Genomic DNA, 27,672 nt, shown 5'->3' on the forward strand with positions numbered 1-27,672 from the left:
TTTGAAAAATAAAGCACTTGCTGAATGGTGGCATTGATACTTTCCACGGTTTGGATGTCTTGTCAAAATCCCACCCAGAATCACTTTCAAAGCATTCAAACATATGAAATCAATTTCACTGACATTCCTTCAGCCTTTCACGAGGATCATCTCTTGTCTGTGTATGTTGAGAAACTCTCGGGGAAAAGCTCACAGTTTCCATGTGAATTCCTTTGATTCCTCAACTTGTCGCAGGGCGTGTTTCTGTCAAATGTGGAAAAGGAATGCGTTGACTTCAATAGAAAGGTATTCCAGGGATAGGAGCTTTGTTGAGAAACTTAATTAGGATCAAATATGAGAAAATCCTCCGCAGGTTTCTCCAAAATGTAAAACACTACAAACAAGTTATTCACTGCAAAAGCATTCGAATGTATACGTTTAAAATTCCACCTCAATGGGGTCACAAATTCTCCAACCACATGGAGGGAAAACATTGAGGGAAAGTTTCCACGTGAAGTACCGCAACTTCTTATTAGATTTGGCAACTTTCTTGTTTACAGGACGCTATTGGCGGTGAACTTTATCAGGAAAATCTCTGCTGGCTTTGCCATAAAGTCGTCACACTTTCTGAATTCGGACGATTAATTTGAGAAGCATTAAAGATTGTTTTCCCACCCTCGTCGAGAGAAAAAATCCATCGCACTTCAAGCATTTTACCGCAAATTTGTGGGGTTTTATATTTATTAAAAACTTTTTCCTCTCCCACGCATATTTATGCCAACACATCCAGCATGGCTGGGATGGATTTAAAGGGAAAATCTCGCCACATCTTTAATATTGGGAGGCCATTGCGTAATTACAATTTTGCTGGCAGGTTACTTTCCGCAGAGAGCGCATGATTTATATTATCCATGGGAACAGTGATTTGCAACACCTGATAATTTTCAGCAAATTTTCAATTATATTCTGCACAAACAAGATGATAACGCCTAATGAGGGTGATATTTGTACATTGAAGTCGTGCATTGAGAGAGCCAGGAAGCTTTAACAAGGATTTCACCAGCAAAGCTCTCCGACAATTACTTTCCACCCCCGAAGGAAAATGAGGAGCAAACGAGAGATTATCAGGTGAAGAACCTTTTAATTTGCTCTGTTTTCCACCAAATTGCCTAAGAGAGTGTCTATTATTAAGCAAAAAAGAAACTCTCTCTCACTCTTGCTTCATGTAAAAGCAATTCATGGCAGTGAAATGCAAAGAGTTGCTGCAATGCATGACAATTATCTGTGGGGATAAATGGTGTGCACAGGATGGAAAATTCCCAGGAATCGACACTCCGCGATTCGTGATATCACACGAATGAATAAAATTTAATCTCCTCAAATGGGGAAAAAACCCAATTTTTCCACTCTACACGATTGAATCATTTACATTTTCATCAAAGAGCAATTAATCTCTGATTTAACACCAATTTCCGCTCTACTTTGTCACTGGAATTTTTTTTAATCAGTGGGTTAACTCCATTCATTCCAGCAAATTCGCCTATTTGGAGCCTTATTAAAAAAAAGCGTTCCAATTCATTATTTTTAATTCACTGTAAAATTCATTCAAGCCCGAATTTTTATATGATTTACATAAAAAAAAAATTCACCGAATATTTGTGGAATATTTTATTTAGCACACATCATTATTTTCCACTTGTTTGAAAGTCAAATGAGTGCAAATTGAGGAAAAATAACATTGTTTTTGTACCAAAAGAGTAGAACATGAGCCATTCCTCAAAATTCCTATCGAGTTTTGGTTGCTCCTTCTCAACTTTGGGCTTCGAGGGTTGTCCGTGCTCAAAGGCTTCCTTCAGAGCCTGATTAAATTGACTCTGAGACATATTGAGCGTGAGTTTGGTGGTCTTTTCTGACCAGTCAAGGATTTCAGCCTCCTCTTTGAGGGTCTCAAAACGTTTAATCACATCGTCCAAGTCCAATTCATCATCTTCACTTGCGGTGGATTCACTTGAAGTTGTCACGAGAACGTAAAGCTTTTGAGACGTTTTCTCTTGGGTCAATCCGGCTCGAAGAACCAGAATGTTCCGAAATAAAGCGCGGATTTTATCGATATTTAAAGATGAAATTTATTTCCCGGAAAAATGACGCCTTCGTGGACTGTAACTTGTCTTGTTTCTATCACATTCTTGGTTTCAATCTCATATTTTGCCGTAACAAACACAAGCCCCGCCCATTTGTTTGCCCCGCCTTTGATATTAATTCACTTGAAAAAAGCAATGAAGCCTCAGCATCTTGTGGAGTTCTCAGCATATAATTTATCGCTTGTGGAAATTTACTATTATTATTATTATGAAATGGAGTCTCCTCTTGCTTGAGCATTGTCCTGTGGAACGCTGTCGTAAATCCACTTGGTGGGTACGGTTTTATAGTGGAAAATATTCGACAATGCGGCCAAAGTGATAAAGCGGAGAAAATTGGCCAATGTTTCCCCAACATCATATGATTTATGTGTAGTTTGTGGTTGACAATAAATACCCCGAGTATGTGGCATTCTTCATCCATCCTAACACACTATTAAATTTAATTAGAATTCATTCTTTGCCCCATTATCCCGGGGAATCCCCGGGTGGATTACAGAGGCTGCGTGGGGATTTTGCAGTTGGGGCTTTGAAAAGGGTGTCCGCACTCTTGTTGCGCTCGCCGAGCGGATGTGGAAATGGAAAGGGGTGTGTGTGTTTTGGAGGGGGATGAGAGACAAGGGAAAATAGATTTTTCGTGTCAGTCGTCCCATCACTGCACAAAACCAAGAGCAACTCATCCATTTAACTCTGTCACGGAACAACAAATTTATCGATGTTGTAGACACAGAGTATAAAATATGTTATGTCACCAGGCAAGAGGAGAAAGAGATACTTTGAGAATGTTATTCAATACAAAAGCTCATATCTCTTACCACCCGTCTTCGCCGCATTCAGCCACCCATTTCTCAAATTTCCACCCATCCCGTCGCCCATTCGAGGCTCCTTTCAACCCCAACGAGTTTCCAGGAAACAAATGTGCACGAGGAGCACCCCGAGTGTGCATTGGAGGCACGTAAACACGCTGTGACACTGACACCGAAGAGTAAATTGTCTCTGAAATTTCCATCTCACCCCACCGAGCTGACATTAAGTAAGTTCAATGGGTGAAAAATGTCATGAACACGATGAAAATTCACACTTTTCCCAACTTTGACGAGTAATCAAAGTTCCCAATTATAAATATCTTCACACCGTCACTGATAACAAGGCTGCGATGCAATGAAAGAAAGGTGAACGAAAGTTATATCTTATCTCGCATGCACGGCTTAATTAGTGCAAAACTTTTCCTGGGTATATTTTCATCGCCATTCTCAAGTGTCTAAATTTCACTGCTGAATTGTGATTTTTCTTATCACTGAAATTATCTCACGTCTTTTATCGAGAAATATGATATTTTTCTTCTCACAATATTTATACACATTTTATTGCACACTTTATGCGATCCGTGAGCTTCAAGAAGTTCAAAGACAGGAAATTTTTAACATTTCTTACCGAAACGTGTCGTCGATCATCACAAATATGGGTCAAATCAAGGGGGAGATAGTATGATCAGAAGTGTACAGCTCGATGGAAGTCTTGGAAAATGTTCAGTAAATTACAATAATCACTTCCTGAGTGCTTTTTTCTTGACAAATTGTCTCGATTCTTTGGATTTCTTTCCATTTTTGTTCTGGAAACAATCACAATAAGTCTTTTCTAGGCAAGTTTCTAGTTTATGTAACCAAAATAGTCATTTAAATGTGGAAAATGGTTATTTAGAAACCTTTCTGGGCGATTTGGACTCTTAATTAGCAATTTTGAATTCATTGGTAAATGATAATAAATGATTTTGTGATCAACAAAGTTTTTAAAGAACTCTTGGTAATATTTTAGTGTTTTTTTTTAGGTTATGGTCGGAAATATACTTTAAAAAAAGCACTTTTCAATGTATTCTTAAGGAAATATTAAATAAAAACTTAAGAAATCTAAAAAATTTCATGTGCTAAAAATGTTAGAATGTGGTGTACAGATTATAAAACGTATTATCTCCTCCTTGGATCAAATATTCAAATGCTATTCTTTGTTTCCGTGCCTTGGTTATAATTTTACGTTGTCTTATTTGTATTTAACAGATAAATTGAGACAGAGCATTTGACCAAATAAGAAAACATATGATTTTCAAGAGTATGTTGAGCAGGAAACAAAAAACTCATTTTAGTCTCAATCAAACTGTATTAGAATTCTTATCGCAATGAGAGGAATATATCAATGTTTTTCTATTTTCCTTATTTTCTTCCTAATCCTGCACTTAATTTACCTTTTTGCACAGCAAAATAATAATTCGGAATACAAAATGGTGACAAAAGTGCAAAAGTATATTTTGCTCTATGACGTGCCAACGTGGATGAGAAGACTTCCTATTGTGAATTTGGATGTTGAGTGTGTTGTGACATCGAATAAGACTTTCTTCGCCGATCTCAGGAAATTCGACGCAATTGTTTTCACAGGATCAACTGAATGGTTGGCTGAGAAGACTTTCCCTCGCGTGCGATCAGCGCATCAATACTACGTCTTTGCAGACTTGGAGAGTCCTTTTTACACACTCCACAGATTTTCCAATAACCCCTCATTGGAGATTTACAACTTAACCATGACTTATCGTAGGGATTCAGACATTTTCTGGCCCTACGGATTCATCAGCAATGCCAATGAATCTCATGTCAGTGATCTTGTAGTTCCGGTGTGGAAAACTCCAGTATATAATGATTATGATCGAGAGAAAGCTCTTGCAATAGCCAAGAAGAAGGGAAAAACGGTAGCTTGGTTCGTGTCTCACTGTGACGTTAAATCCAAGAGAAACAAGCTCGTGTCGGCAATGAAAGAACACGTGAATATTGACATTTATGGCTCTTGTGGTTCTCTCAAGTAAATTACATATAATCAATGCTGATTCTTGAAAATATTTTACTCATGTCTTAATTTCATTTTAGATGTAGTGTCAAGAATACAGAAAATTGCTACGAATTGGTGGAAAAAGAGTACTTTTTCTACCTTTCATTTGAGAATTCACTCTGCAAAGATTACTTGACGGAGAAAGTGTTCAACATCATGAAATACTACGTTGTTCCGGTGGTTTTCGGCGGTGCAAACTATTCACACTTTCTTCCTCCTCAATCATACATTGACGCCAATGATTTCGCCACTGCGAAAGACTTAGCGAACTTCCTAAGAAATCTGGCCAACAATCCTGAAGAGTACATCAAGTATTTCTGGTGGAAATCACACTACAAAACCTTGTCGACGCTCAAGTCTTACAACAATCTATGCAAGAAGCTTCACGAATTCAGTTCTGGAATCGATGGTGGGCAGTTTATTCGAAGTTACAAGAACATGAGTCACTGGTTGAATGATAATCAATGTGAAGAAGAGTCAAGAATAAAATTTACTTGAGAAAAAGTCTTGTCATCAATTTGTTTTTGTATACAAATCATCTCTGGTAAAAATGAGATTACAGAACATCTGATCAAATAGAGATATATTGCCTCGATGTGTTTTAATAGCTTGAAGAAGTAATATTTTTTTCAGTCTCTTCCGCACTTTGCTGCATTTCATATCGCAATGAGAGGAATATATCAATGCTATCTTGTTTTTATTGTGTGTCTGATTCTCCTGCATTTTCTCTACTTAATCCTGCAGGAGAGCATAAAACCTGATGATTACAGAGTGACGAAGAGTGTGCCAAAGTACATATTGATGTACGAAGTGCCGCCGTGGATGAAGATTCTTCCTATTGTGAATTTGGACGTTGAATGTGTTGTGACGTCGGATAAGAATTATTTCCCGGACTTGAGGAAATTCGACGCGGTGGTTTTCAGTGGATCCAAACCGTGGTCAGCTGATGAGATCTTCCCGAGTGTGCGATCGCCGCATCAGTACTACGTTTTGGCGGAACATGAGAGTCCTTTCTTTGCCATGCACAAGTTTTCCGTTGACATCTCAAAGTACAACTTAACCATGACGCATCGCAGGGATTCGGACATTTACTGGCCCTACGGCTTCATCAGCAATCAGAGCATTGATTACGTGAGTGAACTCGTGGCGCCGCTGTGGAAGACTCCAGTCTATGACTACAATCGTGCAGAACTTCTCAAGACAATCGAGAAGAAACAGAAGACTGCCGCGTGGTTCGTCTCGAACTGCAACGCTCGATCGAAGCGTAACGAAGTCGTGTCATCATTGCAGCAACACGTAGACATTGACGTCTATGGCAAATGTGGCACTCTAAAGTATGCGAAGTGATTGCTGAGTGAAGAAATCTTACTAAAACAACACATTTCTTGCAGATGTGAAAGAACGGACGAACAGCAGTGTTACAAACTAGTGGAAGAGGAATATTTCTTCTATTTTTCGTTTGAGAATTCACTCTGCAAAGATTACTTGACGGAGAAAGTGTTCAACATCATGAAATACTTCGTTGTTCCGGTGGTTTTCGGCGGTGCAAACTATTCACACTTTCTTCCTCCTCAATCTTACATTGACGCCAATGATTTCGCCACTGCGAAAGACTTAGCGAACTTCCTAAGAAATCTGGCCAACAATCCTGAAGAATACATCAAGTATTTCTGGTGGAAATCACACTACAAAACCTTGTCGACTAGAATAACATTGAATAATCTGTGCAAGAAGCTTCACGAATTCACTTCTGATGTGAATGAAGGACAATTTGTCAGGATTTATAAGAATATCAGTTCATGGTTGAATGATAATCAATGTAAAACTGTACCTGAAATTAAATTTTAGAATCGTCGTCATGTCTTTGGCAGATTGCTTAAGAGTTGAGAGACTCAAGGGGGGATAATTGTAGCTAAAATCTGTACACCAAACTCTTCAAACATTTAAAAAGATCAACAAGGATATTGTGATACAAAAACTGCTTCAAATCGCTTATCTGGATATTTTTCTGACCATAACCTAAACAAGAACAATTTTCAACATTAAAGAATAATAAATAATTATTAAAAAATCATTTCAAGTACACAAATTATATATTTTAAACAGTATTGATGTTTTTGGCGGTTGTTTTATTACTAAATCTAGCTTTATTTAGTCACATAACCTAGAAAATTCTTTAATGTTTTTTTTAGGTTAAATTAAAATAATTTCAAATTTTTATCCAAAAATATGAACAAATTGGTTTATAAACTGCTTTCTAAGCAAAAAAAAATATTGCCAATATTGAAACACTTCCACTTCTTAGGTATTTTTGCTGAGCTGTACACCACTTCTCACTGCATTATCTCCCCCTGGGAGAGACCTTTTGAAAATGTTCTCAATTGCGAGAATCAGTTGAAAATCGTGGCTGTGACAGTCGCGCACATTGCATGAAAGTTTCTTTTTCCTATTCTTATCACAATCTCACAAAGAGCGACTGTTTGATATCACATCAACAGATTTCCAGTTGGAATCTCACGCCTTTTCGAGCCACTCTCAATTCTGTCTCTCATTAGATTCCTTTTGTGATTACAGTCCTCAGCCTTCATTTACTTATTTATATCCATTCCGCCTTCATGCGTCTCTCGCACGTGCCCGAAAGCAGAAGAAGCAACATCGTCACAGGAGAAGAAGAAATTTCATTACGATTTTATTCACTTTTCCCTTTCACGGTTTTAACCAGCATTTTCATCATCCCCAAACACACACCAGCGTCTCTCTTTCACGTCCATTAGACGTGGAGGAACTGCCTTTTCCCCCCCCCAACACCCACACACACACACACACTTTCCCCACCCACTGTGGCAGTTTAAAAGGGAAATTTCCATTCTGTTTGTTGGTTTTTTTTCCTCATCTCTTCACTTTCCCAATTCATCTGCCTTGGCGCATTCTCAACATCCGTGCTTTTCCGCAGTGCTGCTTTTCTGCGCCTCATCCCGGCAAAGTGGAGGGAATTAAATACAATTTCTTGTACGTTTTTTTTTCTTCTCTCCTTCTTCCTCCGCCATGGCGTGCGTGTGTCACAATAAAAGAAAATCTCTCAGCACAACAAAAGTTTCACTTGGATTTTGGCACGGCAGAGATGAATTCTTCCCGTGCTTTTGCTATCACTGTCGTCAGGTTGAAAGGGAAAATTCCACCTCATTTTTCACGCGCCCAGAGACAAAACAAACTTTCACTCACCTGAATTACTGGAGTTCCACCCCTCTTAATTTCCGCCAAATTGCTGGCAATTAAAGAGGAAATTGACCGTCTCTAAAAAAAACTCCCCTCGAAGTACATTTTGCCAGGGAAACAGTAAAAGAGAACAGTAAACTTGTTAAATACTTGACTTTGACTCCCATTGTCACACTAAATAACTCTCAATTCTGAGAGAATTTCACAAACATTGCATTTCTTCTGCTTATAGCGAACATCTTCTCTTAACATAAGATAAACAGCCAGTATTTGAATTAGAAACTTAAGAGACAGCAGAAACACAATTTGAAATCTAGCCAGTGCTCAAACCATAGGGTAATGACGGGTTATTCAGCTACACTTTTTCACATCCATAATTTGTGATTTGTATACTTCAATAAATCATTTTTATTATAATTCATCATATTTACAAAAAATTTCTACAATCTCAATACTTTTTTTTCTTCTTCAAAAATTACTCCCTAAAAATCATCCTAATACTTTCCAACTAATTTCAAGATAACAAAATATCTCACAATAGAGGTGATAAAATATAAGAAATATACTTAAAGAATTTAAAAAATAATACGCAATTTCATATCAAATTCTACTCTCGCATCTTCGGCATGGATTTTTTTTATATATATAAAAAAGAATAGTCGGGCTCAAAAATATTAGCACTAATTTGGACAATTGCAGTTATGGAAGCTATTCACAGTTCTGTTTTTTTTTTCTTTTATATTGGTACAATTTCTGAATTGGCGTGCAGACTTTAGTAGACATTCTTTCGGCGCTTCTTCATGATGAAGTCCTCCCACTGTGCAATCAGGCAGGGCGCTGAAGGAGCTTCAGTGGGATTCACGTCGCAAAGCTGAGCAAGGGAAAGAGCTGGACGCAGTTTCGTGTGATTCTGTGCATCGAGTTTGGGACTCGGAGTGTTTCTGCAGAAGAACGACATGATTTTAAGTGTGTCGGAAGAAGGCGAAGTAACTCAATTCTTACCTTGGCGAGAGACTAGAACTCGTGAGACTGTCACAGAGCTCACTGATGGACTTGGCTCCCGTCATCTTCCCATAAGATCCGGACTCCTCATCCCTGTCCGATCCATCGTCTGTGTCGAAACTGTGAAGCAAGAGTACAAGTGTCATATGACTGTCCTACACCCTTCCTTCTTAACCCATGAACTCACTCGCCGCCTTCGTCGAGAAGGTCGGGATTTGACGCTCGCATGTGAGACTGTTTCCGGAGTTGCTTGAGCTCCACTTCGCGGTTCTTCATTTCGCGCAACTCCTTCTGTATCTTCTCCTCCACGGGCACATAACCACGTCGAATGGGTCGCCCATTCTGATCGCGCTCGATCACCGGAGGACACGTCTTTGCTATTGGCGACAGAAGGATTGGAGCTCCGTTGCTTGTCTGAAAAGGAAAAGCCAAGATCAGATACAGGATAGTGAAAGGTTTTTATATTCTTTATTCATTCATGGTAGCATCATATTTGCTCCACACTCCCCTAATGTATGTCTTTTAGTGACAAATTAATTTCAAGCTCTCTAGCTTCAGATAAAGCGGCCTTGATAGGTAAAAAAAACTACTCATTTCCCACAATTGCCATGAACTTACGCCCTGAAGTGCTCACAAAGTCATTTCAGAGCACTTCCGCGCGATCACACCCACTTCCTCACCTTCTTGTCCATGGGAAACTGCTGCTGGCTCCCATTCATGCGCCCGCGGGACGCGATGAAGCGCTGCATGAGGCCGCGCCGCGGATTGGGCGCCGGCTGGAAGATCTGCGGCGTGGACATGGTTCGCGTGAGCATCTCCGGTCGGCCGCTCAGGTTCTGCTTGCGCGGCACAAACGTGAAGGCCGTGGGCGTACGATTGTAGGGCTGCGCCGACCTTGGCGCTGCAATCTTGTCCTCCTCCTCGGCGGACACACCGTTCACAGGACTCGAGGATGTCGTGGACACGCCAGAGTCGTCCGTGAGCGCGATCGTTTGCGCCTTGAGCGGCTGAATGCGAGTCGCTGCCGCTCTGAGTTCACGCTCGCGCCTCACGACCTCGTTGATCTCCTCCTGAATGCGCCTCAGCGGATCCTCACGGCGCTCCTTGATGTCAATCAGCGGCGGCACGATCGGACTCTGCAGATATTGAGGATCATTAGCCACGCGGAAAATGATCAATTTAGCAATCCGGCATGCGCAACGCAAGGCATCAATTATCCATCACCTGACGCAATGTTAGTTGGATTTGTGGCCATATTTTCATATGGTTTTCGCCTCATTAACCCAGAAAAGATTGGAAATTGATTGAGGAGAGCAGAAGAGTTTGGGAAATGTTAGATGAAGAGATGCTCAAGATCACCAACTGTGCCATTTCATATACAATTACTCACTTTGTGCGGGAAATTGGGTGAAATTTTTCTCTATCTTATAATGCTTTTACAACAACCTTAAACGTGCCGTTCCACTTTTGTCATGTGGCTGAAGAAGTATAGAAGAGAGAGAGAGAAGTTATTGGTCAAAATAGAAATCTAGCAAGTCATTCTTCTGCGCTGTTCATGTTCTGGAGAATTGTTTTTACTACAAAGTCATAAATTGTAAAGAAATCAATATCCTGCTTTAAGCCCCGCCCACTCAAATACTCCGCCCAGTTTCACATTACTTTGTTGCGTTTTTTTGTGCGCGTGTCTTAGAAAATATCAGTTATATTGAAGGGCTTTTCATACAACAAACTAGAGGTTCTAAAAACTAGCAAAGATATTCTTAAAATCAGCTCAGGAGCACCTGAGTTGTGACTGTGTTTGAATTGCAGGAACACAACATTTCATGCCCTCAAAAGACACTTTACTTTAGCATTTTCCCAGCAGCATTAATTCAATTACAGCAGAGAAATTCCTCTTTTTTCCATACAGCTCTCATTGCATCTTAGCGGATGCTGAATACCCTTTTTATCACAAATTTCTTAATGCAATCTCTCTCTCAATCTCCCGCGGTAATTCACAAAGTGCCCTTGGCGAGCTCTCAAACATGGAAATTTCTCTGGGAGTTTTTTCCACTTTCTGATTGGGCTTCATCAGATGGAAAATGGCTTTTTTTTTGCCCATCAATATTGCTCACTTAATTCCTTCACATTCGATCTCATTTATATGTTATGAAATTCTCTCGCGAATGCCCGAATTAATGAGCAATCTCTGAGGGTAAATCTCGATGCCAATTTGTTGTGTGCTTTGAATGCCATTCGCCTTCGTGTGCAGCTGAAAAGTGCATTTTCTCAAGATCGCCAACAGTGTGTGAGAGAGGGAGAAAATGCGTTCATGAGGGAAGCCGCGGGCTTTTCATACCTCAAAGCTGGCCACTTGCGTCGGTGGGTGGAGTAAAAATTGATGAAAATGGATGATTGTTCAATTGCGAGAATTCCCATGTGATTTTACATTATTTTTTTTTGCGAAATGATTTGAACAAACATTGAAAGTCTGTGAAAATTGCTCAAGACATTGGAATGATTTGCCCAGATAATACAAAACATTTTTGCTCTCATTTCAACACGTGTAAATTGTGGTGGTATTTCTTTTCCTGCCTTCACAATTTTAAAGACTATCGTTTTTCCACGTGATAAAGCGTGTAATTGGCGGTTGTACGAAAAAAAATATATATATGAAAGAAATGCCCACAATTGTTGGGTGGAAATATTTTGCAAAATGCACTTCAAATGTGGGTGGATTTAGCAGAGACATGCCAGAGTGTTGGATGTGCTTTTATATGGAAATCAGTGTGAAAGATCAATTAGAAAATTGTATTCAGAATTGAAGGCGCGGGGAAAAGTTTCTCCTCATTTCTTCTGTATTCATACGATGACTTTTTTTTTCTTATTCATCTTCAGGCAAGAGAATTGCACTTGGGCTCTTGGTGAGAGAGATAAATAATTGCATAAATTGCAATAATAGAAATGCAACGCGGCGGAGTTGCAGAAGAAACGAGGAAATTCCATCTTTTCTTCTTTCTCGCCATTTATGTACACCTTTCGCCGATGAGGAGGAGGGTGAGTGACCTTTAATTTTCGTCTTCACGCCACACTGAACCACATTAACAGCATTTTCACTCCCATCGCGCAGAAATGACAGGGAGTCGCGAGAAATTGCACGGAGAAAATTGCCCCCCGGAAGAGGATGAAGAAGAAGAAGCGAATAGAATTGGTTTTCGAGTCATCATCATTATCGAATGGGTGAGACAGTGCATAAAAAGTGAGGCGTACCGTTTTGCCACAGTCGAAACCACCACAAGAATCCACATACACAACAAAAGACATGCAAGATTGTAAGAACGTCTTAGAATCGTGATATCGCGTCCAATCTCCTCGCCTCGCTGGATTTCTGAGCTCCGCAGACACCTGGACTGTATAATAATGGGCATGATTTGTAATTCAAAACACAGCATTAAGAACTCAAGAGTCAGGGTAAACTACCAGGGAAAGTTTTTAATTATCTTTCTGTTCTTGCGTTTTAAGAGCCCCAACTCAAGATCTTGCGAAACATTCTGAAGAATTGCGTAATTGTATAATGCAACATAATCAAAGATAGATATTTTGCAACTGTGACAAACATTGCAAACAATGAGAAATATTGAATATTATGTGCATTTTCTGCCAAACCAATAAATTGGTCAATAAGTGGGCGGAGCTTCTGAGTGGGCGGATTCTTTGGTGGAAAAACCATTATTGAGTGCAATTTCCTTATGACGCACAATATTTCCCACACTCTTGGCGCTCTTGTCATTGACTACAAAGCGATGCACTGATAAAAGATAAACTAATAACATTTACTCTTGCCACAAATGGTGTCACAATTGCTTTATTTTCAATAATTCGGTGCAATTGAGTGTTTGCGAGGCTCTCATAAAGCGCGTCACTGCGGGAAGTTTTATCACGTGGAATTTCTCTAATTGCCTCTTGAGCTTTTCACTCTCAAGGCTACGAATCCCCATCAAAAAGCGTGTTGCATCAAAATGAAAGAAAGCATTTTCATTTACTTGAGCAAAGGCAGAAAAAATGCGAGACAGAAAAAAAGAATAAATCATCGTGGAATGATTTATTTCGGTATGTTTATCGCATTGGATTGAAAAATTGTAACAGTCCAGATGAAAAGAAAACAATCTTAATTGATTAGTGAGTTGGAAAAAGAAAGCGAAACCCGTACAGTCGAAATTTCATGCATCAAAACTATACATAGATTGGCTTGAGACACTGCACGAGATCCACACGAGTGATCATGAGATTTTTATCTAGCCTCAGCGTGATTTGTGCTGAATCAAATCTTCTCGCGAGTCTTCTCGTGTGGCATTAATGGGCTGGTGATTTCAGCACGTAAAGATGAAAAAAAAACTTTTCTTATTCTACACTTCGTGGTCGCGGATTTATGACGTATTGTCTGAGACTTCTCGTCTCAGGAACTTCCAGCCAAACACAATTGCCCATTAAAAGAGAGTCTTCAACACGCAACCAGCTTCACAAAAGTCAATGTTAATCACATTGAATTAAATTGCATAAGTCAGGCAATCACTGCTCGCCTCCAAATATTTTAAGACGCTTTTTGGTGGGCTTCAGAGTTGACATTATGTGAGTAAATCCGTGGAGTGAACACGATTCTTAACAACTATTTGTAGTTTTATTGCGCAAATAGACTTGCTTTCGTTGTTATTTTCTTAGGAAATAAGCGGCTTAGCGTCTTTGATGACTTTTAAGAGTATTTTGAGAATTCTGGACCATTTTTATTATATCATTGAGAGCCTCGATAACGATTTCATAAGAGGAACTTCCCGGTAAATTACTCTCCACGATTATTTACTTTATACTTTAGTGGAATACAAGGGGGAGATAATGCAGTGAGAAGTGATGTACAGATCATAAGTGTCCAAAAACTCATAATCTTCCTTTCCTGCGAGCTTCTTTTACTGACTAAACATCCACTTTCTTAGGATTTCTTTAGAATTATACGAAGAAATAATAATTTTCTAGGTTATGTAATGAATCAAGAACAGATTCAGTGAATATATCGCTTTCTAGCACATCAATTCTTATGCTAACATCGAAAAGATCGCTAATCATTGGCAGAATTAGGTATTTTCATGCGAAAAACATTGTTTTTCTGACCATTTGATGTCAAGAAACACTGCAAATTGTGTTGAGATTGAATATAACCTCAAAAATATTGATTTGAACTTGAAACATGTTTATTCAGATCACTTTTTGCACGATTTTGACTCTGATTTAGCAATTTTGATCACCTAGAAAGCTTTCAATTGAAGTCTTTTATGCTCTATTAGTGATATTTTTGAGGTTATTGTTGGAAAAGACGCCCAAAAGAGCGATTTTAAGTGGATTTTGAACGAAATTATGTATGGATCCTTAAGTGGTGTACACAATAAGAGCATATTGTCTTCCCCTTGATGGAATATTTCGCAGCTCATTAGCGCTGAATGAGTAAAAAAGACAGTTTATTTGCATTTGACAAATATTGTTTGTTTCGAGGAAAACCGGTTGAAATTCAATAATAATAAAATCCCCTAAACTCCACATTTTTATGGTGAAGGGAAGAGCAAACCGTGCCTTTTTTTTGGGCCATTATCACATTCTCAAATTGATCGATTTTATTGTCTAGAGAGCGCGGCAAAATTGCGCGTTTTTCTATCAGGCAAACAATTCCAAAAGTCACGCGCGTTGTAATCAATATTGGAATATATATCATCAAGTGCTCGAGACAAGGTGAAGATTACTCAATTGCTGCATTCAATGACCCACGGAGAATGGCTCCAATTATACCCCGATGGTCCTCAGCAGCAGATTGAGTGAAAGTGAAAGAACTTCCCATTCCTCAGAAGAAACTGCACACACACACACACACAGTTTTCCCATCTAATGCCCAACAATTGAGTCATCGCCGCAAAAAGCAATGGTTTTTAATATCACTTTCTCTCCTTCGTCGTCAGAACATTGCCTTGTGTGCGCGTGTGTGTGCAGGAAATTATCTCTGATAAGCGGGTGTTTTTGCCCAATTGCCTTGATCATTGAAATCAAGAGTTGCGAGAGGTATTTTTTCCCACCTTCTCTCTCTGGCCATGACAAACATAATTACACTGTCATTTCAGTGGATAATGAGACATTTCACCCGCTCACGCCCTGCACTCTCTAGAGTGTGCCATTCATTCTCCCGTCACTGTAAACCATCAGCAAAAGCGATATTCGACTGAATAATGCTACAATTTCTCAATCAGACAAGCAACAAACTACTTCGCGCAGTCTTAATTGATTGGAATGCGAATTTTCGGTATGGTTCAGGAGGAAGAGAGTCACAATCAGCCATCATGATCTAATTGCTCAGTAATACCGGACTGAGTATTTTGCCACGATAAAGTGCTGTTCTTTTTGCCCTGTTTCTCTTCTTGAACACTGAGCCATCAATTATATGGTCTCGATAGGCGCGAACGTGAATGGTATTAAATCGCGCTTTATTTGCACACACCAACACATCAGCAAATGTGCGTTATCAATATGAGAGAAAATTGCCTTCAATCGCATGACACACTCACGGGCAGCTTTTCAAGTCTCTCTCCTCTTGACACTGACAAGTCATCAGATGATATTTTCTTCTATATTTTTCATTCGGTCAATATTTGGAGACTTTCTTTTCTCTCTCTCTCAACAGTCGGCGATTTGTGTGCCAGCGTCTCATCACTTTCCTGGTGCTAAAAATTGCTCAATATCTTGCCATCAATTTGAGCACCACTTTGCACCTCATTGTGATCTCTCAAGAGGCTGACAACTTCTCTAATGAGACAGCGGAAACACATGCTCAATTGCAGAAATCACGGGAAAACTGCAGATCTTCGCGGTGAATCTTCCAACTGGGCGGAGCTGCCGAAGGGGCGTGGCTCATTGCCACTTTGTCGCCCCTTGCACACCGTCGCATTGAACTTATTTACTGTGTTGAGGTGAGGAAATCTCACAGAGATGCGATCTCTTTGTGGTCTTGCGACATTTTCTCACTTCGCTCATCAATGGTTTTGTGACAGAATAAAAAAAAGGAAGGAAAGGTGTGAAGTTGAGGTCGGATTGTGAAAAATCAAGTGCAAATTCCGTGAGATTTTGTGCCATAAGTACAAGATCATCGGAATGAAAGCTCATTAATCACCCGTGCAAGATCGAGAAAAGAGACAGGAGAGAAATTTAAATTAAAAAAAAAACTACACAGCAGAAGAATTTGAATATCCACCAGAAAGATGAAGAAAGAAAGAGAGATGAAAAAGGTAGAAATTTTTTGGTGAAACTACAAGACTTTTTCGCGGACGCGTTTATCTCAAGTGCTCGTGAGAGTGCAGAAGTGAACATTTTGCGATGCAATCCACTGATAATCACTTACCTCAACGTCAATTTGCCCCATTTTTCTTTTTTGTCTTGCTTGTTGATCCGGTTGTCTTGGCAAATGTTTAATCCTAATGCCCGAAAATTGCCTTCTCTCTCTGTGTGTGACTTTCTCCTGCCGAAAAAAGACATATCCTCTCTAAACATATGTATTTCCCACCCACAATTCGCGAATGTGTGTGTGTTTATCTCTCTAGAATGTCAGATTGTGTTAAGTGGGGAGGAAAGGGAGAAGGTGTAATTAATGAACTGCCAATTCGCCTAACAAACTCGTTTCACCCGAAATTTTCCCTTTCTGCCTTGATTCTCATCAGCACAACAGCGCAAAACTGTGAATATTTATGGACTTTTGAGATAAAAGCGAAAGCTTCCCTCCTAAACAATGCAGAGCGACCCGGCAAAAGTGTAAAAATGTGTTGTATATGTATTTTTTTTTGGCAAAATCCACCAAGTTAATTTCCAAGGGAAATGATATGCGGAAATGGCAAGATAAATATTGGGAAATTTTCTCACAAACTCTCCGCGTGATTTGTCTGAGTGTGTTTCTTGTCTTTCACTCCCGATTGTTTGGTGTGTGTGCCGTTTTTTTTTTCAATCACTTTCCCCGCGACTTTCTAACGCGCTCTGGGCAATGAGAACAGCAGCCCGGATCCTCGAGGAATCGTCGCGCTGTCCTGATCACCGCACAGTCAAGGGATTCCCCAAACACAAGAAGCAATTTGCCTTACGCTTGCGCTCTTCGATCTTCGTACCGCACAATAATCTCGCGCGTTTCACTCACTGAACAATGAAAGACTGAAGTTTTGAGTCTCTTTGCCTTTCTGCGGCCCCACAGATAATTGGGCTCTCTCAGGCGCCCCCTCTCGTCATTTCTCTCGCAATCTCTCTCTCTCTCCGGCTCTCTGAGTGTGACTCAGAGGCCAGGAGGTATTGTGTGTCGCCGGTGAAATGGAACCGAGCACTCACCTCAGCCGCCTCTCGGCGGCATTCCGCACGGCTGCCCAGAGAGTCGCCGTTGGCCCAGTTTCGCGCCACTCGGCGCTGACCAGGTGAGTCTCCGCAGACGGTCAGAGTCAGAGGCTCTCTCGCGTGCCCCAACAATTGCCCGCGATCGGAGAGTAAATGCTCAAATCCAGCGATGTAGAAAACTCGCTGGATTTATTACGCGCTCATCGAATGCGATGGTGAGTTTGATAGATTGAAATATAACGTCTCTTGCAGCTGCAAAGTCTGCAGAAAGCTTATTTGAAGAGTTTAGCTAAGACACGCCCACTCAGATGCTCCGCCTCCTTGTTCTGATTCTTGCCGTTGAACCTCCAATAAATCCTGTTCGTCAATCGTAAGTCTTTTTGATATTATAACATGGAAAAAGACTACAATTTCAAACAATCATTTATGACAAACATTATTGCGCGTAGAAAATTGATCAATTACCGCGGCTCTCTCGCAGCCATTCCTGACCTCACGCGGCAATCTGTTGCACGGCTTTTGCTGTGCCTCTCGAGAGATGAATTTCACATCACATGAGAACGATCTCGGCGGCAATTAAAGTTATCTCAGAGAAAGAGAGAGAGAGAGAGAGAGAGAAATGGATTGGAAATTAATTGGCAGTTACAATTCAGTGACAATAAAACGTGTCGTTACTCTTTTGGTCTCCCTTCTTTTGCTGCCCGACCTTTTAGAACTTCCTGTACACTTTATGGCTTCTCTCGTGAGCCAAATTCAACACTGGTGAGGAAATCAGAAAAGCCACATTAATTGTCCATTTATTTGCTTCTGTTGCAAAAAAAACCATTTGCTGAAGAAATCATTTGTTGGCACTTCTTGTCTCTGTTCTCCAATGACGATTGCCTTCACGGAAGTTAGATAATAGATTGAAGTGTTTGAAGAGTGGAGATAGATTCTCACTGACGCGCAGTACTTTCCTTTGCTTTGGCCGTCAAAGTTTGAGATGAAGGAGAGATTGAAGTAAAATGTTTATTCATTATCAGAGAATTCATTTCTGCTTCTCATTTTGCACTACATCGACTGATAAGATTAAATTTTCTGCTTCACTACAGAAACTATTCTCTTAAATTCCACAATTATACTGCTTAACACCGTTTTCATAATCAGCGATGATGTTTGGAAATTGTATTTCTCTCTTAAAATAAAAGTTTACTATCGTCTTGAAGATTTCAGATGGAATTTCGCCCGGATTCTCGATGGCTTTTGCCACCAGATTCGCGCAGCTCTTCTTCATGTAGTCGAAGTAAAGCGTCGACAGGTTGAGTTCGTCGTAGAGATCCTTGATCTTCTGGATGCACTGCGGATCCTTTTTGCCGTAGCACTTTTCGAAGACCTGCCTTTGCTCCTCGGAGGCCATCTTGAGACACTGCACGGCCAGCCAACCGCACTTCCCGGACTCGATGTCGGTGCCGCTCTTGAAGGACGAATCCATGTAATCGTAGCAGTCCCAGAAGTCGTTGATGACTTGCGCCAAGTAGCCGATTTCCAGGAACAGATCTCGCGATCTGGCGAAGGCTCGCGGCTCCGTGCGTCCTGCCAGGATCATCACCATCCCGAGTTGAAAATAGTAGCAGAATGACGACTTTCCCTTCAGTATCAAGTCGTAGTTCTCCTGCGTGAACTTCTCGAAGCTCTCCCTGGAAATCTTGTCGTCGAAATGCTGTCCAAGACTGACTCTCCAGATCGCTTCGGTCATCAAGTCCACCAGACTGGCGTAGCAATCCAAGTGCGAGAAGTGCTTCTTGAGCAGAATATAAACGCACGAAATCAAGGTGTGACTGTCGTTGGTTGCTCGTCCAACGCCGACGACATTGTACCAGCATTTCTTCCTGAACCTCAAAGCACTGCCATCGATGATGTCATCAACCAGGGTCCAAGCGGTCATGAGCTAGAAGAAAAGCGTTAGAACCGCCATTTTGATTTCTAAGATCATATTTTCTTACAATTTCCGAAATGGCAATAAGATATCCTGTGAGTCTAAAATATTCTTTCGTCTGTCGCGATTCTATAGCCATCAACTGATAAGACTTAAATAGAGAAATCCCAGTGTAAACGATTCCACTTATTTCGTTATACTTCAACATCTATCGAAAGAAAGTTCATCAAGATTTGAAGCCATTCAGCACGCAAACTTAACTCACTTCCTCCAAATAATCCGCATCGTATTTCTGAGCCAAAGCCAATTCTTTCAGTTCGGCAACCACTGGAAAAGACAACGTTTCACTATTGCATTCGACGATAACTTCAGGCTACAGATCAATTTCTAACCAATATCGTAAATGACGCTCTTTTCTCTGTTCGCTTGAATATCCTCTAAATCCATTTTGGGCACGATCAACACTTCACTTTTCACTTAATTCACGACTAAAAGCAGACTAAAATTCGCTTCGGACTTCGATTTAATTTATACCCAAAATATCGTTATGCAATTGATGCGTTAGACATTTTTCTGACTCTTAATGTAAATATTTACTGAATATTTTGACCTGAAATCAATACTTTAACTACATAATCATGATTTCATTGACAGTTTGACGTCGACATTCTATTCGCATATATTTTCCGTTCTATTTACTATACAACATTGTCTTATCACTTACCAAAGAATGCGAAGAGTCAAGAGCATTGAAATCTTTATCAGCGAAGAAAGTGATGAAAACGTCGGTAAAACAAATTTTTGCAATAAATACAACATGAAATGATTCTATTTGAAGGTATTATGTTCATTTTGCAATTTAAAAACGTTCTTTTTTTATTTCATTGCATATATTTTAGTCTCATTTTTTTACAATTGTATTTTTACATCAAATGTACACTGATGCTTCTTAGAGCGATTGCAGACTTGCAGATTACCCTAGAATCGGCGCGGACTCGGATCAATCCTCCGTTGATGAGCTTGAAGTGTGTAAAGGTCAGTTGAGCGATAAGTCGTGGTTTATCTGCACTTTTACACACTCAAATGTGGATCAGTCATAATTTGTGGCTGAATTGGCGCTATAAACACTCAGAGGATATTCTTCTTTGTTGACACTAGCGCCACTTTAGCTTCGTGTTCTGCTCTCAGCTATCAATTGATTTGTTTATTTGGTCAAAAAGCGTGGAATTTTACGATAAAATTGCGAAAATGAAAGATTTTCTGGAGAATCGAATGATTTTAAGAGCCAAGGAAATCATTCGTAAGAAATCCGCCATTTTCTCCGTTTTGAGCTGTGAAATGTTTCGGCGAATTTCCGTCCGAGCGCGCTATCATCGAGAATCCCATAAATATCGGTTGAACTTTCGATATATCGAGTGATCAGTAGCGTTTCATAGCTCAACCAGCTGTCTTTCACACTCGCGCTCTCGCTTACCCTCCCGTGGATTATCAGCAAGTCTGTAATCGCTCTTAAATTCCACAATTATACTGCTTAACACCGTTTACATCATAATTAGCGATGATGTTTGGAAATTGTATTTCTCTCTTAAAATAAAAGTTTACTATCGTCTTGAAGATTTCAGATGGAATTTCGCCCGGATTCTCGATGGCTTTTGCCACCAGATTCGCGCAGCTCTTCTTCATGTAGTCGAAGTAAAGCGTCGACAGGTTGAGTTCGTCGTAGAGATCCTTGATCTTCTGGATGCACTGCGGATCCTTCTTGCCGTAGCACTCTTCGAAGACCTGCCTTTGCTCCTCGGAGGCCATCTTGAGACACTGCACGGCCAGCCAACCGCACTTCCCGGACTCGATGTCGGTGCCGCTCTTGAAGGACGAATCCATGTAATCGTAGCAGTCCCAGAAGTCGTTGATGACCTGCGCCAAGTAGCCGATTTCCAGGAACAGATCTCGCGATCTGGCGAAGGCTCGCGGCTCCGTGCGTCCTGCCAGGATCATCACCATTCCGTGCTGGAAGAAGAAGCAGAACGAGGCCTTCCCATTCAATATCAAGTCGTAGTTTTCCTGCGTGAACTTCTCGAAGCTTTCCCTGGACATCTTGTCGTCGAAATGCTGTCCCAGACTGACTCTCCAGATCGCTTCGGTCATCAAGTCCACCAGACTGGCGTAGCAATCCAAGTGCGAGAAGTGCTTCTTGAGCAGAATATAAACGCACGAAATCAAGGTGTGACTATCGTTGGTTGCTCGTCCAACGCCGACGACATTGTACCAGCATTTCTTCCTGAACCTCAAGACACTGCCATCGATGATGTCATCAACCAGGGTCCAAGCGGTTATGAGCTAGAAGGATAAGTGTGTGGTTGTGATTTAATTGTATGTGGCTAAATTTCCATGTTACGTCGTTTTTGCATTTGGAAATTCGCATTTGGGATCATTGTCCCCAATACATATGGTTTTTGGCCAACACTCCTCTTGTCTCTCGCTTTTTGAAGTGGAGAAATAGCCAAAAACTAGTTTTAGAAACGTAAAATTTCCAGAACACCAATATTTCGTAATACGAAATTTGTCCGAACATAGAAATTTTTAGCATATTAGGAAAAAGAAATGTTAAATAAACTTTTTTTCACATACAATTTCCGAAATGGCGATAAGATATCCTGTGAGTCTAAAGTATTCCTTCGTCTGTCGCGATTCTATTGCCATCAACTGATAAGACTTAAATAGAGAAATCCCAGTGTAAGCAATTCCATTTAGCTTGTTGTACTTCAACATCTATCGAGGAGAAAATTCATCAAGGTTTTGAAGCCATTCAGCACGCAAACTTAACTCACTTCCTCCAGATAATCCGCATCGTATTCTTGAGCTAAAGCCAATTCTTTCAGTTCGGCAACCACTGGAAAAGACAACGTTTCACTATTGCATTCGACGATAACTTCAGGCTACAGATCAATTTCTAACCAATATCGTAAATGACGCTCTTTTCTCTGATCGCTTGAATATCCTCTAAATCCATTTTGGGCACGATCAACACTTCACTTTTCACTTAATTCACGACTAAAAGCAGACTAAAATTCGCCTCGGACTTCGATTCAATTTATACCCAAAATATCGTTATGCAATTGATGCGTTGCTCGATTTTCATCCATGCAAAATATGTAAATCTCTTGCTGAATATTTTGACCCCAACTTAACCACTCACAACAAAAGTCAAATGCAAATTTTACACTTTATATACTTTGGTTTATTTACTGTTTTACATTTTTTTTCTTCTTTTTAATAAATGGAAATGATTAAAGTCAAGAGCATGAAACATTTTATCAATGAAGAAAGTTAAGGTTGAACTTATCGACACTTGTCGATACGAATTGCATGCAATTTCACAAACAACTTTACAACACAAAGTCAGTCCTTTCTTATTAAATTTGAATGAAAAAAAACCAGTGTGAATGAAGCTTTCTCTTTACAGATGCAATTGCCGATATTTTCTGAAACAAATAATGAAATGAGGTTATTATCAGTGATTTAAAAAACTGGAATTTTTTGGGTATTTTCTTATATACAAATATTCAATATACTTCCATGTTGAAACTATTCGCGGAATTGATGAAGATGTGTGCAAAATTTCAACACACGCACAATGCGAAATCAAAGATGCTAAATTTTGAGGTCAGACGTAAAAGAAACACAGGGAATTTTACACAATCTTTGTATGTTTTTCGTATTCGCTACAATTTCTTATCAAACACGAAAGTGAGATTCACTGATTTCACTGAAATTGTGTGCAATCAAAGTCTAGCAAGTTTGGCAACAGCGATCAAATAAAGATTCGCATTGAGTTAAGAAAATGAGTAATAAAAATTTTAGTCCTGACACGATTGACTGTTACAAATCCAGCGCATTTGAGTTTGCCAGCAACAGCCATGCAAGCATGCTGACTGTGCGTGTGCTGGCATGCGAGTGCGCCTCTTTATCAGAGTGTGTCAAGAAGTTTACTTCGCTCTCGTGTGTACATTTTGCCATCTCAGTAGGTTGTGTGAAAATGCTCGGGAAATCTCATAATTCGTTGTGAAAACACTCGCGCCTAGTCAATTGCATCCCAGTGAATCTTTCCAGTTGCAGGACGAGCTTCGAAAGTCCTTCCGCACTTTGCCATCCACACTCGCAGGTTTGTTCACCTTCGCCACTCTTTCACTTTCTATTTTGCCTCTCTTCGTTGGTCTCTATTTTGCGCCTAACGTCGTCAGTCGGAGTTGTGCAACGGCCGCCAAGGTCCATTTTCGTTGGCATTTCAGCTGCCTTTGTTTACCTCCGGAGTCTGGAATCTCTCTGTGTCAACACGCGCGCTTATCAGTGTTTCTCCGCAGATTACAAGCCCCGCTGGTGAGGATGCAGAGCATGACGTTCTGGTGGGACGCGTCGCTGGGCGAGTTTCTGTTCTCAGGATGGAGTGTCGTGTCCACGGGCGCCTTCGTGGGCGTCTGTCTGCTGCTCGTGTGCCTGGCCGTGTTCTACGAGGTGCTGAAGGTGCACCACATCTTCATCCGCCTGCAGAGCCTCCGCCGAAGTCAGGCGCAGCAGCCGCGCGCCCAGTGCGCTCCGCCGTCTGGCGAGTCCGACACTCTGCTCACGGATCCGCCGCCCACCGTGGTGTTCGGCTCGCCGCAGGCCAGGCGGCTGATCCAGCTGTCCAAGGAGGCGCTGGTCTTCCTCTTCCACACCACCCTCGGCTACGGCCTCATGCTGGCCGTGATGATGTACAACGGCTTTGTCTTCCTCACCGTCGTGGGCTCGCTGACGCTGGCCTACTTCTGCCTGGGCCACATCTCCATGCGCCTGCACATGGAGCACGTGCGCGCGCGCCATCTGACCATCAGGTGCTCAGAGCGCTGCCCCAGCGAGCCCAGGGCCGCCGATTCGCCGCACGACAGCACGCCAGGCGCCTCGGGCAGCTGCCACGACGACGGCACGCGCTCCACGTGCTCCGGCAGCCCGTCCAGGAGCAAGATCCAGGTGGTGGCCGAGGAGATTGCCAGCCGCATTTAATCTAGGACGACGTCTTCTTGGCCAAAATACAAGACATCATGTATTATATTTTACATTTGATATATATTCTATTCGACTGTGGTAAATTTGCGCGTTTTCACTGGCATGCAAAAAGGCGCGCAGAATCATCGATTCGTCGACGAGTTGCCCGATGCGATTCTAACCTCCACTCTCGTTCCGTGCTGTGAAGATTTTTCCTCAAGGGAAAATATGTACAGTCTGAAGCCAATTGTGACGGAATTTGAGGTGGAAAAGGCCGAGAGTATGTACGCGATGAGGGACACCAATCCGCCTGAGAGTCTGGCGGACAGTTTCCTGGCCAAACTCGAGCGCAGCATCAATATCGACAGGGTGAGTCAAGGTCGTGTTTTCCGGTGAAATCCTCACGTTTCGACCTTCCAGGAGAGTGATCTCAATGAGCTGGAGGCCAAGCAGAAGCTTCTGCTGGAGAAGCTCAAGGAACTGCGACGACAACTGACTCTGCTGCAGAACGAGCTTCCAATCTGCAGGAAGCCTTTTCAGCTGCCAGCGAGGGCGCCTTTTCCGCCGGATCTCGTCATCTCTGTCGATCCCGCTGCGATTCCGTACAGTCTCCTGCTCCTGCTGAAGAAGAGGGCGACTGGGTTGGCCTTCTTCGTGGACTTCTACACGCACTCGACTGTGAGTGAGCTTCCGGAGGAGGCCAGGAAGTTCGCCGATGAGATTCTGCGCCTGGGCGCATGCTATGGCGTCCGCGTGACGGTGATTTGGAAGACAGGCATGCCGAGCACCTTCCAGGTCACCGTGGGCTCCGCGGGAAGCTTCTGGGGCGAGGACAACTTCATTCGCTACTTGACGCGCCTCGGTGTGCTCGAGAAGCCCTCAGAGGCCGATGACGGTGTCCTGGATCTGGCGCACCAGCTGCTGGCGCTCGACGAGGACAAGAGAGAGCTGTCGAAGGCCGCCGATCGCCTCCTGGTCGCCCTGAAGAAGCAGAAGCCCTCGCGAACGGCAGATTTTGCGATCTACTCGGCGCTGAGGAACTTCAGGAACGCCACGAAGATCGCGAAGGTGGACGCGGCCCTCAAGGAGATTGAGGGACGCTTGTAACTTGGGTGAAAATCTTTAATCACACTGAAAACTGAAGTAAATTCTCTCTCTAACCATCACAAGAGTTTCACTACAGCAACTCATTCTCGTACTCCAGCAAGTCCTCGAAGATTCTCTGCTCGTTGAAGGACGTGGTGAAGTTGTAGTCGTCCAGGGGCGGCAAGTTGTAGGGCAGAGGCTCCACGATGACGTTCGGCGAGCTGGTGTTGATGAAGTAGGGAATCTCGACGTCATCCACGGGCTGAGGCACTTCGTTTTCCGCAAAAATCTGCCGAAAAAATGGAGTAGAAAATCATGGCGGCTTAACGGTCACTCTCGCAAATCACACCTTTGAATTGAGCGAAACATCTTCTGGGCACACCGACACGAGGCTCGGGGTGTCTTTGGCAATCTTCGGCTCCTGGCCGGCGGCCGAATTCCCGGGCGCCGCCGCCTTCGCAGCCTGAACGCGCGTCTTCGGCTGGCTCTTCATCTTCACGCGCCGCAGGAATGTCCGGCCGCCCGGCGGCTGTCCATTGGCGTTCTCGTTCTCCGCCTTCTTGGCCTTCTTGTGGCGCTTCTTGTAGGACTTGCGCGAGTCCAGCGCCAGCTCCCAGTAGCCGCCCTTGCCGCGCTCGTTGCCGCCGCGCGCGGTGTTCTTGAAGAAGTAGCCCAGAGACAAGTTGTGCCGAATGGAGCTCTGCAAGGGAAAGCGGGATGCAGGTCAGCGGATCGCCCATAATTCGGCATTTAAAATCGCTTTCCTCGAAGGAAAATTCAATATTTGTAAGTTAAGAGGATGATTTGGTAGATAAAAGAAAGGAAAACATCGAAAAAGGATGAAAATTTCGCAGCTTTTTGGGAGTTTAAGACGAGTTTAAGAAATGTTCCTTCTTAAAACCCCAGAAATACTTAAAAACAATAATTTTTCTAACTCTTGAGGGAATTTCAAAGGTGTTTCCGACGGTATTCCTATTCATTTTCATGCATGACCTGCAAATGACCTTTAAGGACGATTATTAAAGCCATAAGAAGAGCTTAAAAATATTTCAAGCAGGGAAAACATGGTCGCGCGACTGGTCGGAGATTGAATGAAGTGCAGGGAAAGTGCCCAGACTCGATGCCGGGGAGGATTTGGGCGACTCCAGCTCACCTGCCAGTTGGTGTTGCACAGCCTGTAGTAGGCGAAGCTGGACTGGATCCAGTCGTACACCTGCTGCAGCGTCATCCTGCCGTTCTCCATCAGGCTGATCCCGATGAGGTGCGCGTAGTTGAAGGGTGGCTTCGTCTGGGCGTTCATCTTGTAGTACTCCTCGTCCTGCCTGTACTTGTCGCGGTCCCTGTGACAGAGAGGGGCGGCATTAGAATTGGCAGTGGCGCCGGCGGCGCGCGTGACTCACGATCGGAGCTCGTCGAGGAATTTGTTGAAGCGCGTCATGGGAATGTCCAGGACGGGCCCATCGGCCAGCTGCATGTAGCCATTCTTCAGCTCCGTGAGCCAATTGAGGTTCGTGAGTTCGTTCTCGTCATCGTCGAACTGGCCGCCGTCCTCGGCCGGCTGGCCCGCTAAAGACGCCCCCGTGGGGCGCTTCCGGCCAGCGCGAGAGTCGGGTGACTCACTCTCCGCGCCCCTTGTCTCATCTTTGGCCATCATTGGGAGTCACATGGAATTTTCCACCCTTTTTGGCCACGCAATACGCAATTCTTCCACGCGCGGTAAAAACGTCTTCGCTCACAGCAATGGAGAATGCAAAACGTCCTCCATCTTGAATTTCGAATTATCACTCATCTTAGACGTGATTTTTCACAATTATTGCACTCTCCTGACCATTTGGCGGACACTTTTTCACTCGCACAACACTTTTTCCTCTGCCAGCACGACAATTTCCTCACACTTGATCGACATTTTCATGGCGAAAAGTTCTGCGAACGAGCGTGCTTTTCGCAGTGCTCAAGCTGCGATTTTCATCCCCCAACCGACACTTGGCGCCTCTTGTGCGATCTCAGAGCCCACAGGAGGCCTCACTTGGCCAGGAAGTCAGCACTTTGGCGTGGAAATTG

The 27,672-nt window shown here is 42.3% G+C and overlaps 8 protein-coding genes across 9 annotated transcripts; 4 read left to right on the forward strand and 4 right to left on the reverse strand.

Moving 5' to 3' along the window:
- The first annotated feature begins 4,392 nt into the window (after positions 1 to 4,392).
- On the forward strand, positions 4,393 to 5,489 carry LOC132266058 (alpha-(1,3)-fucosyltransferase C-like). The gene is made up of 2 exons (XM_059766888.1): positions 4,393 to 4,964; positions 5,030 to 5,489. The coding sequence occupies exons 1-2, from the start codon at positions 4,393 to 4,395 to the stop codon at positions 5,487 to 5,489; spliced, it is 1,032 nt and encodes a 343-aa protein (XP_059622871.1).
- Positions 5,490 to 5,657: 168 nt separating this feature from the next.
- On the forward strand, positions 5,658 to 6,897 carry LOC132266061 (alpha-(1,3)-fucosyltransferase C-like). The gene is made up of 4 exons (XM_059766891.1): positions 5,658 to 6,158; positions 6,210 to 6,325; positions 6,383 to 6,810; positions 6,863 to 6,897. Exons 1-4 carry the CDS (start codon positions 5,658 to 5,660, stop codon positions 6,895 to 6,897), a joined length of 1,080 nt encoding a protein of 359 aa, XP_059622874.1.
- Positions 6,898 to 8,800: 1,903 nt separating this feature from the next.
- On the reverse strand, positions 8,801 to 17,544 carry LOC132255715 (uncharacterized). 2 transcript variants are annotated; one of them, XM_059751842.1, is made up of 6 exons: positions 17,348 to 17,544; positions 16,618 to 16,734; positions 9,890 to 10,345; positions 9,397 to 9,623; positions 9,210 to 9,329; positions 8,801 to 9,148 (listed from the first exon to the last, which is right to left on the reverse strand). In XM_059751842.1, exons 2-6 carry the CDS (start codon positions 16,636 to 16,638, stop codon positions 8,980 to 8,982), a joined length of 993 nt encoding a protein of 330 aa, XP_059607825.1. In that variant the 5' UTR covers positions 16,639 to 16,734; positions 17,348 to 17,544; the 3' UTR covers positions 8,801 to 8,979. The 2 variants fall into 2 exon arrangements, with proteins under 2 accessions (XP_059607825.1, XP_059607826.1); XM_059751843.1 differs by lacking the exon at positions 17,348 to 17,544 and adding an exon at positions 17,133 to 17,341.
- A 1,125-nt stretch (positions 17,545 to 18,669) lies between these two features.
- LOC132266063 (farnesyl pyrophosphate synthase-like) lies at positions 18,670 to 19,512 on the reverse strand. The gene has a single exon (XM_059766893.1). It carries the CDS (start codon positions 19,510 to 19,512, stop codon positions 18,691 to 18,693), a length of 822 nt encoding a protein of 273 aa, XP_059622876.1. The 3' UTR covers positions 18,670 to 18,690.
- Positions 19,513 to 21,012: 1,500 nt separating this feature from the next.
- On the reverse strand, positions 21,013 to 22,513 carry LOC132266064 (farnesyl pyrophosphate synthase-like). The gene is made up of 4 exons (XM_059766894.1): positions 22,459 to 22,513; positions 22,332 to 22,393; positions 22,132 to 22,272; positions 21,013 to 21,840 (listed from the first exon to the last, which is right to left on the reverse strand). The coding sequence occupies exons 1-4, from the start codon at positions 22,511 to 22,513 to the stop codon at positions 21,013 to 21,015; spliced, it is 1,086 nt and encodes a 361-aa protein (XP_059622877.1).
- A 772-nt stretch (positions 22,514 to 23,285) lies between these two features.
- On the forward strand, positions 23,286 to 24,643 carry LOC132265758 (uncharacterized). Its single transcript, XM_059766530.1, has 2 exons — positions 23,286 to 23,665; positions 23,865 to 24,643. Exon 2 carries the CDS (start codon positions 23,887 to 23,889, stop codon positions 24,541 to 24,543), a length of 657 nt encoding a protein of 218 aa, XP_059622513.1. The 5' UTR covers positions 23,286 to 23,665; positions 23,865 to 23,886; the 3' UTR covers positions 24,544 to 24,643.
- A 39-nt stretch (positions 24,644 to 24,682) lies between these two features.
- LOC132265757 (probable aminoacyl tRNA synthase complex-interacting multifunctional protein 2) lies at positions 24,683 to 25,685 on the forward strand. The gene is made up of 2 exons (XM_059766529.1): positions 24,683 to 24,894; positions 24,946 to 25,685. The coding sequence occupies exons 1-2, from the start codon at positions 24,754 to 24,756 to the stop codon at positions 25,630 to 25,632; spliced, it is 828 nt and encodes a 275-aa protein (XP_059622512.1). The 5' UTR covers positions 24,683 to 24,753; the 3' UTR covers positions 25,633 to 25,685.
- LOC132266069 (forkhead box protein I1-B) lies at positions 25,641 to 27,262 on the reverse strand. The gene is made up of 4 exons (XM_059766900.1): positions 27,012 to 27,262; positions 26,765 to 26,951; positions 25,961 to 26,311; positions 25,641 to 25,900 (listed from the first exon to the last, which is right to left on the reverse strand). The coding sequence occupies exons 1-4, from the start codon at positions 27,260 to 27,262 to the stop codon at positions 25,703 to 25,705; spliced, it is 987 nt and encodes a 328-aa protein (XP_059622883.1). The 3' UTR covers positions 25,641 to 25,702.
- Between the last annotated feature and the right edge of the window lie 410 nt (positions 27,263 to 27,672).

Source organism: Phlebotomus argentipes, unplaced genomic scaffold (assembly GCF_947086385.1).
Source record: "Phlebotomus argentipes unplaced genomic scaffold, Phlebotomus argentipes genome assembly contig_5, whole genome shotgun sequence".
NCBI lineage: Eukaryota > Metazoa > Arthropoda > Insecta > Diptera > Psychodidae > Phlebotomus > Phlebotomus argentipes.

What these genes read in the sequence shown, in the direction of transcription:
- LOC132266058 (XM_059766888.1), top strand. Translation starts at nt 4,393, where the DNA reads ATGGTGACAAAAGTGCAAAAGTATATTTTGCTCTATGACGTGCCAACG. An exon ending in GGCTCTTGTGGTTCTCTCAA is followed by an intron (nt 4,965 to 5,029) that starts GTAAATTACATA and finishes ATTTCATTTTAG; the next exon opens with ATGTAGTGTCAAGAATACAG.
- LOC132266061 (XM_059766891.1), top strand. Translation starts at nt 5,658, where the DNA reads ATGAGAGGAATATATCAATGCTATCTTGTTTTTATTGTGTGTCTGATT. An exon ending in GGCAAATGTGGCACTCTAAA is followed by an intron (nt 6,326 to 6,382) that starts GTATGCGAAGTG and finishes CATTTCTTGCAG; the next exon opens with ATGTGAAAGAACGGACGAAC. An exon ending in ATGGTTGAATGATAATCAAT is followed by an intron (nt 6,811 to 6,862) that starts GTAAAACTGTAC and finishes TGTCTTTGGCAG; the next exon opens with ATTGCTTAAGAGTTGAGAGA.
- LOC132255715 (XM_059751842.1), bottom strand. Translation starts at nt 16,638, where the DNA reads ATGGGGCAAATTGACGTTGAG. An exon ending in TGGGGCAAATTGACGTTGAG is followed by an intron (nt 10,346 to 16,617) that starts GTAAGTGATTAT and finishes CAATATCTGCAG; the next exon opens with AGTCCGATCGTGCCGCCGCT. An exon ending in AGTTTCCCATGGACAAGAAG is followed by an intron (nt 9,624 to 9,889) that starts GTGAGGAAGTGG and finishes TTTCCTTTTCAG; the next exon opens with ACAAGCAACGGAGCTCCAAT.
- LOC132266063 (XM_059766893.1), bottom strand. Translation starts at nt 19,512, where the DNA reads ATGACCGCTTGGACCCTGGTTGATGACATCATCGATGGCAGTGCTTTG.
- LOC132266064 (XM_059766894.1), bottom strand. Translation starts at nt 22,513, where the DNA reads ATGGATTTAGAGGATATTCAAGCGATCAGAGAAAAGAGCGTCATTTAC. An exon ending in GAGCGTCATTTACGATATTG is followed by an intron (nt 22,394 to 22,458) that starts GTTAGAAATTGA and finishes TGTCTTTTCCAG; the next exon opens with TGGTTGCCGAACTGAAAGAA. An exon ending in TTATCGCCATTTCGGAAATT is followed by an intron (nt 21,841 to 22,131) that starts GTATGTGAAAAA and finishes TTATCCTTCTAG; the next exon opens with CTCATAACCGCTTGGACCCT.
- LOC132265758 (XM_059766530.1), top strand. Translation starts at nt 23,887, where the DNA reads ATGCAGAGCATGACGTTCTGGTGGGACGCGTCGCTGGGCGAGTTTCTG.
- LOC132265757 (XM_059766529.1), top strand. Translation starts at nt 24,754, where the DNA reads ATGTACAGTCTGAAGCCAATTGTGACGGAATTTGAGGTGGAAAAGGCC. An exon ending in GCAGCATCAATATCGACAGG is followed by an intron (nt 24,895 to 24,945) that starts GTGAGTCAAGGT and finishes TCGACCTTCCAG; the next exon opens with GAGAGTGATCTCAATGAGCT.
- LOC132266069 (XM_059766900.1), bottom strand. Translation starts at nt 27,262, where the DNA reads ATGGCCAAAGATGAGACAAGGGGCGCGGAGAGTGAGTCACCCGACTCT. An exon ending in TTCCTCGACGAGCTCCGATC is followed by an intron (nt 26,952 to 27,011) that starts GTGAGTCACGCG and finishes TCTCTGTCACAG; the next exon opens with GGACCGCGACAAGTACAGGC. An exon ending in TGTGCAACACCAACTGGCAG is followed by an intron (nt 26,312 to 26,764) that starts GTGAGCTGGAGT and finishes TTTCCCTTGCAG; the next exon opens with AGCTCCATTCGGCACAACTT.